Consider the following 13,158-nt stretch of genomic DNA (forward strand, 5'->3'; position numbering starts at 1 on the left):
CTCGCCTTCATGCCAAGACAATTTTATTTTATTCACCACAAACTCCCACGGGGCGGAGACTACAAGTGGCTGCCGGGGCACAGTCTCAGGCCCACACAATGACACGCCTTGCTCTCACCTTGATTATTTTGAAAGGCCACAAAAACGATTTAAAGAGCTCTCAAGAGTGTTTACCTCGTTAATAATGAAAAAATTTGGTTAACAGTCACTAATAGCATAAAAACACCCTCAAAAAAACACATGTAACTTCTCAGGCCCGAATTAAGAAACGCTTAGTTCTCTCATTACTATTTTCAAAGGCCACAGAGACGCTTAAAAAGATTCTCAAGAGCGTTTATCCTGCTAATATAGAAATTTTGTTAATCAGTTACTAAAAATCACAAAAAAACATGTAATTTAAACTAGATCCTTCTGATTTTAATGTAATGGAGGTGAGGCGCAGACGGGTTACAAGTAGGAAAAACATTGGAACCCGTTGCTGTTTGTTACCTTTTGCATTCCTTCCTTAGTCTCCGCCCATCACTCTCATAGCACAGGTAACCAACCATTCCTCCTTTAGCCTCCCGCCCATCACTCACAAAGCACAGGTAACCATTGCTTCATTAGTCTCCCGCCCATCACTCACAAAGCACAGGTAACCATTGCTTCATTAGTCTCCCGCCCATCACTCACAAAGCACAGGTAACCATTGCTTCATTAGTCTCCCGCCCATCACTCACAAAGCACAGGTAACCAATCTGAAAAACAATGGCAGTGTTCGATGTGTAAGGTATTGCGTCATTACAGATCATAAAGCGCAAGCACGTACATACAAACACACGCGTACACATCAGACATGACGTAACCGCGGCGGCTTTTTACACACACACACACACAGACACACACAATAAATAGATATAAATACACTCCCCTGACGAAGCTTTTTTTTTTTATAACGCATCCTCTTTCTCCCCCCTCCTCTTATAGGATTACGTAAGTGTGTGTGTGTGTGTGTGTGTGTGTGTGTGTGTGTGTGTGTGTGTGTGTGTGTGTGTGTTTAAGTCTTGTTCCATTTCTACCCTGTTCACCTCCAAGCAGTTAACCAGTACCATATAGAAATACATAAATAAATTAACATATACCATCAACATTCCCCAAACAAATCTGGAATCTTTTTATTTATTTATTTCATTCCTTCCCTTTTTCAGTATTCTCATGTATACGTACACAGCTCCCATCTCCACCCTCTTCCTCTCCCTCTCTCTGAGGTCACAAGGTCAAGCCGTCTGACCTGCCGCGTCCAACATTCAGGAGCAGCCGCAGAGATACGCAGTTACCGGCACACACACACACACACACACACACACACACACATTTGGAGGAGGTGGACTGGCTTAAGTAAGGTGGGGGATGCGTGTCATAAATTCACCTTTTAACTAATATGAACAAACCTCAAATGGTGCTGAAGGGAATAGAGAAAGGAGAGGGAAGCGAGAAGGGAAGGGAAGGGAAGGGAAGGGAAGGGAAGGGGAGAGAAGGGAAGGGAAGGGAAAGGAAGGGAAGGAAGGAAGAAAGGAAAGGAAAGAAAAGGTAAAAAAAAAAAAAGTCAGGGAACTGAATTAAACAAGGAATGGGAAAGAAAGGGGGGGGGGAGACTGAAGACGAACGGAAAGAAGAGAAAGGATATGAGGGAGGAAAGAAAGAAAGAACAGGGAATGAAAGGGTCACGGAATAGAATGAGAGGAGAAATGGGAACAAATGACAAAAGAGAGGGAAGGCTAAATGAAAGAAAGGAGGAAAGGGGGTAATGGAAAGGAAACACAAGAGAATGAAATTGGAGCACAAAGAGAGAGAGAGAGAGAGAGAGAGAGAGAGAGAGAGAGAGAGAGAGAGAGAGAGAGAGAGAGAGAGAGAGAGAGAGAGAGAGAGAGAGAGAGAGTAAATATAAAAGAAAGAAGAAAAGACAACTACAAGAAGGAAAACAAGAGAAAGGAAGGTAAATCGAGAACAAGGAAATAAAAAATAAAGGAAAAGACGATAAAAAAAGAATATGGCAAGGAAAAATAGGACGATGAAAATGGAAAAAATAAAAGGGGAAAGAGGAAAACGAAAAAAAAGAACAAATAAATGAAAATACTGGAGAGGAAAAACAGGACGAGGAAAAAAATAAATAAACGAGAAAATGAAAAAAAAATAAAATAAAATAAATAAACGAAAATAAATTAATGTCTTGGAACGGAAAGAAGGAACTGAGGCAGAGAGGAAGGGAGAAGACTTGGAAGAGGACTTGAGAGAGGAAGGGGAGAGGGGAAACGAGGAACACGAGACTCTGAGGCGTCAGTTCCCTTGGCAATGAACCAGCAAACATTCTTCCCCCCCATGACCCCTCTTTGCCCCCTCCCCTCCCCCCTTCCTCTATAAACACACAATTCACCCCTACCACTCTCCTCCTCTTCCTCTCCTTCTCCTCTTACTTTTCATCGTGCTTGTTTCCTTTACATTTACTTTTGTTATTTTCCTTGAACTCAGACCTTCCAACTATCCACCTCTCTCTCTCTCTCTCTCTGACCAACATTCATACATGCGTTAAACAAGTAATAAACACATCAATAACACCACCACCACCACTACCACCAATGAGTATACAATAAAACACATTAATTTTATAACAACAAGCTGTATTGGCAAAGTGCTATCTATGTACACGAGTTATAACCGATGGAAGCGTGTTTACATTCTAAACCGTCCCTCAATTCAAACCGCTGTACAAAAAGAAAAAATATTCCGGGAGGTTGAAATAAAAATAAGCACCGTTTATATGTAATTAACAATATATTACTTTTTTTTTTCTTTCTCTCTCTCTCTTTAACCTTCACCTTTCTTTCTCGTTTGTGTGTTAAATATGGCCCGTGCTACAGACAGCTAGTATGTGTGTGTGTGTAATATATTGGGAAGGAGCTAAGCCTATTTTGTCTCATCATTTATTATTATCTAGCTGGGTTCTACGTTCCTCAATATTCCTAACATGAATCTCTTTTGTATCTGTAGTTCCTGATTTATATGCCTGTCAGATATCTACTTTACTGGATCACAGAACACACACACACACACACACACACACGTTCACAGTTTAATTAATCAACGCCTTCCTTCCTGCACCACTTCACCATACGAGTTTTCTTACTCCCGTAGTGAAGTGTTCCTTCTGACCCTGGCTGATGGCGGCGGCGGCGGCGGCGGGGGTGATGGTGGTGGTGATGGAGGGGCTGTAAGGCAGGTAATGTTGAGGGCAGGGAGGTGATTCTGTTCTGTGAGATGGCAGCAATGGGTTCTATCTTCGCTTTTTACTGGCACGGGGATTAAGGTGCGTTACAGGGATTTCTGCTCTCCCTGACCTGCCACAATTTAAGAGAAGGGGCCTTCCCTCTTCCTTCCTTCCTAGTTTATCAATTTTCTTCCTTTACTTCAGGAGGGAGGAGGGGGTGAAGGTGATTCATCTCCCTCTCCCATGACACCACTGCAGGAAGGGTGGCCGTGTTTGGGGTGCCTTGCTCTTTTTTATCATGTCTTCGTGTTGTGTTCATGCATCTCTCTCTATCAGTGAGGGGCACAAACTTTGCCTTCCCTCAGAGTAAGAGTACTGAAAGGTTCTCTCAGTACTGGTTTTCCTTAACCAACAAGGTGTTTGTGTAAAATTGCAACTGCCTTCTTTTTATAATTTCCCCAACAAGCCTACTTTCTGCCTCACCACACTCCAGGTCTTGGCAGCGCGCTCCCTAGCCTGCTGTGCTCCATTCTCCAGGATCTGATCCAGGTGGCCAGGCTCTTGCAGCAGGTGGTTGTACTGTTGCCTGATGGGGGCCAGGTGCTCCACCACTGCGTCAGCCAGCACCAACTTGTACTGGGCCGTGGTGAGGCCCTGGCTGGCCGCCTGAATCTCCTCAAAGCTTCGGCCAGTCACGGCTCTGTCAATCACCATCAGGTTGGACACGCCGGGCCGTTCCTGTGCATTGTAATAAACCTCAGAGGTGAAGTCCGTCACTGCCTTCTTAAGCTTCTCCCGCACCACATCTGGTGGGTCACTCAGAGCCACCCTGCTGCGGGGGTCTGGCTCAGACTTGGACATCTTCTTGGTGGGCTGGCGGAGGCTGCGGAGGCGAGCAGAATCCTGGCCCAGCACCAGCGACCGAGGGGCCCTGAAGGTTTTGCCAAACTTGTTGTTGAAGATGCGGGCGAGGTCCGCTGCCAGCTGGATGTGCTGCAGCTGGTCTTCCCCGACAGGAACATGAGTGGCATGATACAACAGGATGTCTGCCGCCTGCAGCACCGGGTACACGTACAGCCCCAGAGGGATCTCCTTCTGCATGGCCGACTTCTCCTTGTACTGGGGCAGGTGTCCCAGCCGGGCCATGGTGGTGAGGCAGCCCAGCACCCAAGCCAGCTGCGTGTGCTCTGGGACGCGGGATTGCTGGAACACCACGGCGCGGGAGGGGTCTATGCCGCAGGCCAACAGTGAGGCTGTCATGGCCAGGGTCTGGGAATACAGGGTGGTGGGGTCTTGGGGCAGTGTGATGGAGTGCAGGTCCACAACACAGAACAACACGTCATCACCGCTCTCCTGCAGCTGCACCCACTGCCGCACCGCCCCGAGGTAGTTACCCAGGTGCAGCTCTCCCGTCGGCTGGATGCCAGAGAAGATGGTCCTTCGGGTGGTGGAGGTGGAGGTGGAGGAGGCATGCTGGCAGTGGGCAGCAGGGCTGGTGTGGAAGCCTCGACTCCACCTCCACCTGTGGGATACCTGCTTACAAGCCCAGTGTTTCCTCACTTCCTGGTGGCTCAAGGAGGCCCTGGGTTTGGATTTCATGGAGGAGAAGACTCTGCATGGTGGAAGGGCTGCACCTGTGTGCCTCAGGAAGGAGACGGCCACAGGCAACACCTGTGTGCTTCCTCCACGCAACAAAAACATCTCCCTCATCTGGGTTTTCTTTCTTTCTTCCTCTTGATCCTTCTCCTCCTTCCTGCTGGAGACATGATGCATCCACTTAGCACTTCCCCCTCTGCCTCACCACACACCAAACTTATCAACTTAGTTATAATACCACCACCACCACCACCACCTGTCCTGGCTTCCTTGGCCAAGTACTGCTCCAATTCACAAGCTCCTCCACAAAGCTTGGTATGCTTTGGCTACCTGTTTACAGCACTTCCCAGAAACCAAATCTGCCATAACAATACAAAGAATCACAGCAGTGCATTTTCATGTCAATATTTGAGCAGCAGCAATGGTGCATCTTGAACCTTCTTGCCAAGACACCGGCTTCCTCCATGTGTGTGTGTGTGTGTGTGTGTGTGTGTGTGTGTGTGTGTGTGTGTGTGTGTGTGTGTGTGTGTGTGTGTGTGTGTGTGTGTGTGTGTGTGTGACATGTGAGTGTTGCTGAGTGAGGTGCCATGACACCACACTAGGTGGGATGAGAATAATGCACACCAACAAAGGTCACCTGGGCACTCTAAAGGGGTAAGGCTGCACATTCACTAGCATCAAGACAAACAAGGTCCATTGACTATTATCTTATTCTTCTTATCTTTACATCAATATAATCTAATATCATCACTTCCTCCATCACAGCATAGCCAACAGGTTTTTGTTTTTCCCCCTTTCCCCACACGCCACAGCCAGCGACTTAATATAAGCTTCCATATTTCTTCCTCTCTAACATATTTTATGGAGATTCATGGTAATTCAAGATGTCAATATAAATCTCTCTCTTTTTCCCTTTCACAACACAGCAAAGAGCTCATAGTGTCATCATAACTCTTACTTCACCGATACTTTTTTCTGTAGTATTCAACATCTATTATTTACTCAGGACTTGAGAAGCAATTCCTCTCCAGACACAACAAATGACACTCTTTCTTCTAGCACACACACACACACACACACACACACACTACAAGAACAGATGAAGTAGGAAAATGAAAATGGCCACTCACAGGAAGATACACATGAAGATAAAGTTTTCTATACACAGCCTTGAAAAAAAAAAAAAAGCCATTCATACAAGGAATAATCTGGAATTTTAAGGCTAAGCTGGATGTAAACAGATGTGGAAATGGGGTAATATGAGGGTAAGTTTCTGTGCTAAAACAAAACACGTACAAGGATGCAGGGTGAATTACGAGAACGAGAGGTCATGTAACAAGAAATAGACACAAAGGATCTGGAAAGCAAACAAAGAATGGCAACACTAGGATGGCACCCAAGTCGTAAAAAAACAAACTTTCACGTAACTTGCTACTATCATATAACATACAACACACATCACATATACCAAACTCACACCACACACACACACACACACACACACATACACACGGCTTGCATATTCCAAACACACGACCACACCAAACATCCTCCTAACATACTCCAAACACATCATTACCAAACATAAAAAACTTCCTTCAAACATTCAATACAACATTCCCACAGTGAAGCGTACTCCTTAATTTGCCAGCCAGCGCTCTTGAACATGTACTTAAGCACCACTTGATGATAATGGTGCTCGCCTCTGTGGACGGCCGACAAAAATGCTGTGGGTGGCTTCGTGGAAACGGTTGAATGGAGGGACTTGGGACTTCACAAAATATGGGTGTGGATGAAATAAAAATGAAATAACACTCCATAAAGCCCCACCACTGCTGCCCTATCAGACCGTGCAGCGGCCGGCGGGACAATGAAATGGGTGCGTCAATAAGGCTGCTATTGTATTGGCATATTGAGACGGGCAAAAGCAAAAATGTGATGAATTAGACACATCAATCTAAGTCTGCTTTCTCTTGGTGCAGGACGGCAAAAAATAATGTGATTTTATACACCTAAGTGCTTCTATTTATGTGTCCCATTCTCTTGTTATGCCAGTGCAGGTGAAATAATATGTGATTTTTATATGAATGGAATGCATCAATATATATATACTGTAATGTTTTCTTGGTATGTTAGGATCAATAAAAACACAGGTGATGATAAAGATGTACAGTGAAAAGTAAGTTGCCAGTTTTTTTAAGGATATACAACACATGATTGTATGAATGGAGTGCACCAATATGTTTTGTTCTCTTGGTATGTCAGGATCAATAATAACACATGATGATAAAGAAGTAAATTGCCAGTTTTTTTTTTTTTTTTTTGCAGGATATACAACACATTATTTTATGAATGAAGTGCATCAATATGTATACTGTAATGTTCTCTTGGTATGCCAGGATCAATAAAAAACAGCAAGTGACGATAAACATGTTCAGTGAGAAATACTTTTTACGAATGACAGTTTTCGATGATACACGTGATTTTATGAAAGGAGTACATCAGCATGTCTACATTTGTCTTGGTATGTCAGCACAGGCAGCAACAATAAATTATGATAAAAACACTCGGTGACAAATACTTCTCGTGGTTGCCAGTTTGTGGACGATATACAGCACATGATTTTACGAATGGAATGTACAAGTATCAGTATGTTTGGATGTTTGGAGTCCTCTTGGTATGTCAGCACAGGCAGGAACAACAAGTGATGACAAAAGGCAGGAACAATGTGATGGCAAAGATGTTAAGAGAGAAATGCTTTGTGTGGAAGCCAGTGTTTGGATGAGTAATATTTTATAACCATCATTTCCTTCAAGAGCAAGCAACCAATGTGTGGATGGAAATGATACTAAACCCTTTGACAGACAGCTATTTGGCACACCTTCCCTTAATCATTAATCACTCCGAGATGCCTTTTCTTTTTCTACAGCCACCAAACACTGCACTGCTTAGAAATTGTAAAATCTATTCTTTTTATCCCTTTCTAGTTTATAAAAATCCCAGGCATTGCTTTTAGTGCTGACTTGTATATTGTAGTGAAAGGGTTAATACCACCCACCCACACACACACACACACACACACACACAAATGCGCACACACATACCAGTACAAGAATAGCCTCATTAAACTCCTGAACAGCTAGTCAATGCCTCTCTCCCTGATCTCATCATTGCCTTTTGTCTGAAAGCTTTTGGTTGCCATTAACAACATCTCACATTTGAAGCTTAGTAGTTTCATTAACATACTGTAAAAAGCTTCATTCATCACCTCTTGTGTATTTTCAGTCCAATGCTGGCTGCTGTGTTGGTCAATTAATTATTAGCATTGTTATCACTGCTATCATTGACAATAGTGGTGGTGGTGGTGCTGGTGGTAGTAGTAGTAGTAGTAGTAGTAGTAGTAGTAGTAGTAGTAATGATGGGGGTGGTTACTAGTAGTAGTAGTAGTAGTTTGTAGTTAGTAGTCATAGTAGTAGTAGCACTGATGATTTTTACAACATTTACTTTCCCATATTTATTTCCCCTTTGGTACAAATATTCCATCACTCATTGACTTCAAGACCACAGTTTGATGTGTAAAGCAATGTAGTCCCTTTCACAAGACACCAAATGCACTACATCTGACCCCAGGGCCACACAAACAAGCTACAGGTCCCCCACAGTGAACAAGTAAGCTATCTCCACCTACCCACTCTTTCCTGACAGTAAAATCTGATCTCAGGGCCACAAAACCAAGTTCTAGGTCTCCCACAGTGAACTAGTAACCTACCATGACCACCCCAGCCTTTCCCTGCAGTAAAATCTGATCTCAGGGCCACAAAACCAAGCTCCAGGTCCTCCGCAGTGAACCTGCAACCTACCTTGACCTCCCTAGTCTTTCCCTGCACTACACCTGATCTCCAAGGTCACACAGGTAACCTACAAGTCCCCCCACAGTGAACCAGTTAGCAATCTCCACCTAACTAGTCTTCTCCTGCAGTAAAATTAAAGTGTGCTGTAAAATTAAGCTGAGGACTCACTCCATCATGTCCTCCTTCTAAATTTAAGGTCCTGGGGAAGCCATAAACTAAAATCTAAAACCCCATAAACTGCAATCTAAGAACAGGTTATATGACACAATGCCTAGATTATAATATGAAAGGCTTACAGAATATGCATAAATGAATAATAAAATAAAATGGATTCCACAGCATGGCTATCTATAGACTCACATTCATCACACTTGCATAGCTGAAGTTACTCACTCTGACTCAGTATTAAATAAAGTAGGAAAGACAAGAACCCAATATGTCATTAAGAAAGGAGAGACAAGAACTCAATATGTGATTAGGAAAGGAAAGAAAAGAACCAGTATGTGATTAGGAAAGGAAAGAAAAGAACCAGTATGTGATTAGGAAAGAAAAGAGCCCAATTTGTGATTAGGAAAGGAAAAGAAAAGAGTTCAATATGTGATTAGGAAAGGAAAGAAAAGAATCCAATTTGTGATTAGGAAAGGAAAGAACAGAACCAATATGTGATTAGGAAAGGAAAAAAGGAACTAAAATGTGATTAGAAAAGGAAAAAAAAAACAGTATGAGAGTAAAGTATCAGAGAGAGAGAGAGAGAGAGAGAGAGAGAGAGAGAGAGAGAGAGAGAGAGAGAGAGAGAGAGAGAGAGAGAGAGAGAGAGAGAGAGAGAGAGAGAGAGAGAGAGAGCTCAATATTTAGCAAAGTGTAAAGAAGAGGAAATAGAGAGGCATGCATTCTAGTCAAATATGAAGGAGAGAAAAGGCACAATATTCTAGAAAAAAAAAGTTATGAAGCAAAGAAGTCACTGTATTCTAGAAACGTAGGAAAGGTAGGAGGTATACATAAATAAAAAAAAAAAAGCCACATTATTCCAGAAAGTAAGTGTGACATCAGGAAAGGGCCAGAAAGGTCACAGTATTCTAGAAAACTACAAAGCACAAGAAAAAAGGACAATATTCTAGTAAACCCCCAAATAAATCACAAATCCACAGTATTCCAGTCACGCACTAAGGGCAGAAACGTCACAGCAATCTAGAAATGCAAGCAGGAAGAAAGTACAATATCAACAAGTATAAAGGAAGAAATAAAAGAAGAAAGACCCTAAAAAAATAATAATAAAAGAAAAAAAATAAGCCTAAAGAAGAAGAAGAAGAAGAAGAAGAAGAAGAAGAAGAAGAAGAAGAAGAAGAAGAAGATGAAGAAGAAGAAGAAGAAGAATAGATATGATTGGATGTGAGATACCCCAGCAAAGACTAATGATCCCCACCAATCATCAGAAGTAATCACGACACCAACTGCTCCTTGGATGAGGAAACACGTGCAGAGTGAGCCTGAGTGCATCCCCAGGGAGCCATTCACCTTCCTGTGTTGTGGCAAGACAAGAGGAGGGGCGTGGCAGGAGGGGTTATTAGCATGAACTTTTTGCCTGGTTTTCCCTTGGCATGATGCCTAGTGGGGCGAAACCAGACTCCCCAGCTTGCCAGATATCCCGATGCACTGGCAAACAAAGCAACGGCACTTATTCATACAAGTGTCGGAAGGGAAGTTTCATGAAAGAATGCTGCGTTGGATATTTTTGTCACCGTCCAATTATAAAATGTTGCAAGTAATGGTATGGATTGGGACAGGATGTAATGCTCCACTTCTCTCTCCCAGGAATGTGCCAGATCCACAACTATTTCCCAAGACATTCCTTTGCAAAATTGACTTCATTCCACTGACATTTCACTGCCACTTCAAATGTTGCAAGTGACTTCATGAAATAGAACAAGATACTGAGTCCTGTCTGCCATCCAGGAACACTGAACGGCTGCCTAAGACGAAGTAACCAAGTAAAGAAAGACAAGTGGTACAGTGACTTGGTGAGGGAAACACAAGATAAAGTACCCAAGTAAAGATAAGAGGAAAACCAACTTGGTACGACAAACGCAACGACACAAGTAACCCTATAAACCAAGATGAAAAAAATAAATAAATAAAATAAATAAATAAAAAAATAAAATAAATAAATAAATAAATAAGACAAAACACAATACCTCCACATTCTGTATATAAAAAAACTCAAATTCAAAGTAAAATTCTATGATGAGACAGGAAATTGTACCATCAATAACACTGGATGGTTCTGGTGATGCTGCCTTCCCTTCTCCCAACCCCACCCCTCCACCCCCCCCTCCTTCATCCCCTTCCAGAACAGTACAGAGGGGGATTCCATAAACAACCTGCAGAACATTTTAAGTCTTGCATTTGGAAAGAGGCCAGGCAGCAGGAGGCCACAGAGTCCAATGCGATGTTAAGTGGGACAGGAAGTGAAATGAGGAGGAAGATGGAAAGGAAGAAAAGGAGAGGAAGGAGGAGGAGGAGGAGGAGGAGGAAAAGAATGAGGATAATGAGAGAATAGAAGAAAATAATAATGATAATGGAAAAAAAGGAAGAAAGATGAATGAGGCGAGGAAGGGAAGGAAGAGGAAAAGAATGAAGATAAAAGCGAGAGAACAGAGCAGAATCAAGGAAAAAATGAAGAAAAGGAGAGGAAGAAGAGGAGGAAAAGAATGAGGATAAAGAGGGAAGAAAGCAAAACCAGGGAAAAAAGGAAGAAGAAAAAGGAATAAAAGGAGAGGAGAAAGAGAAGGAGGAGGAGGAAAAGAATGAGAATAAAGAGAGAACAGAACAAACCAAAAAGGATAAAAAGATAAATACATAAAAAAAAAACATCAAAATCACTCCTTATTTTTTGTCACTTCTCCAAATCTGCAGGAGAGAGAGAGAGAGAGAGAGAGAGAGAGAGAGAGAGAGAAAACCCACACAACCCACACAACCATTGATTACACTTCAAGCATCTCACTCACACCTACATACACGCACACAACATGCCCCTCTGCAGCACACCCACCAACACACACACACACACATTTCCCACTTTTTTTTCTTTTCTTCTTTTTCACTACTCTCCTCCACTCTTCCTCCCTTGCAAGCTTCTCCCACCCATGATAAAGCCTCCCTGTTTCTCCGCCAGCCTCTTCCCTCGATCACGCACCGCATCCTCCACCAATCTATTTCTGCACTATTTCATTCCACTATCTCTCCACCTTGGGCCTCTCAGACTCCTCTTTTTCACCACATCCAGTTTTATATATTTACTACTAACCCTGATTCTCTTTCCCAATGATTCTTTGTGTCCTTTATGTTCACTGTTTTCTATGTCAAATCAAAGTCACTATTATTACTGTTATCACTATCACAGAATCAAGTGTGCATGTAAGGAATGAAATGGATGGTAGAATAAGTCCTTTAGGAGCGCACAAACTCATTAAATTAATAAATGTTGTAATTTGCTCTCCCATTGGCATTTAACTTTATGACCCTGATCCCCTCCACTGATAGTCCCATCTGGAAGACACCTTGCTTGCTTGCTTGTTCGTGTGTGTGTGTGTGTGTGTGTGTGTGTGTGTGTGTGTGTGTGTGTGTGTGTGTGTGTGTGTGTAAGTTTGTGTGTCTGTGTGTCTGTATACATATCTGTCTGTCTGTGTGTGTGTGTCTGTGTATGCATAACTGTAAATGTGTGTGTGTGTGTGTGTGTGTGTGTGTCTGTGTATGCATATCTGTGTGTGTGTGTGTGTGTGTGTGTGTGTGTGTGTGTGTGTGTGTGTGTGTGTGTGTGTGTGTGTGTGTGTGTAAGTCTATTTATTCATTTACATTTTCATGGAATTGACTCGAGCTTCTGTGTGTGTGTGTGTGTGTGTGTGTGTGTGTGTGTGTAGACAGAAAGATACACTTCCATTACAGCCACATGAAGTTAAGTATTGATTTCCAGGTTTATTCTTGGCACCTCCAGCCATGTCAGTTTTCTTTTTTCTTTTTTTTTCTTTTTTTTCTGTCTTTCTTTTTTTCTCTCCTCATTTTTTCCACCAAGTTTAGAATGGCTTAACTTTTCTTTACAGTACATGAGTGTTTTCTTCATGACACCCACACACATACATACTTCATTTCAAACAGACACAATTCATGATTCTCACTGGTATTCTGAGAGTTAAGCTAATTTACTAGAGTACAATTTTACAGTACCCATTTATGCCAACATCCAGTTATGGCTTCATTTTCCTCCTCCTCCTCCTCTTCTCTTTAACTAGAATATTTAGTAAGTGTTCATTAAATTTCAATGTTTTTTTTCTCTCAGTTTTTATTTTCCTTCTAGAAGCTGCTTTGCAATGATTAAGTTTGGCTTTGGTTCCTTCCATATTTTTTCTTTATTATAAAGAGCCATTAGTAAGAATTATGGCTGGTTATGACACACTTCACAGGAAACTTAAA

General features: G+C 42.4%; 1 protein-coding gene across 11 annotated transcripts in view; it reads right to left on the reverse strand.

Annotated features, from left to right (window-relative positions):
• LOC135115754 (synaptosomal-associated protein 25-like) overlaps positions 1-13,158 on the reverse strand; it is a 48,656-nt gene that overhangs the window by 32,992 nt on the left and 2,506 nt on the right. Inside the window, exon 3 of one of the 11 annotated variants that reach the window (XM_064032720.1) lies at positions 2,641-5,000. The exons of 9 other annotated variants lie outside the window; for them this stretch is intronic. In XM_064032720.1, coding sequence (XP_063888790.1) covers positions 3,692-4,954 — 1,263 coding nt within the window. In that variant the 5' untranslated portion in view covers positions 4,955-5,000 and the 3' untranslated portion in view covers positions 2,641-3,691. Of the gene's footprint in view, positions 1-2,640; positions 5,001-13,158 lie in introns of those variants that run through there. One more of the 11 variants, XM_064032719.1, reaches the window with a different exon arrangement.

Source organism: Scylla paramamosain, chromosome 29 (genome assembly GCF_035594125.1).
Source record: "Scylla paramamosain isolate STU-SP2022 chromosome 29, ASM3559412v1, whole genome shotgun sequence".
In the NCBI taxonomy this organism is placed as follows: Eukaryota; Metazoa; Arthropoda; class Malacostraca; order Decapoda; family Portunidae; genus Scylla; species Scylla paramamosain.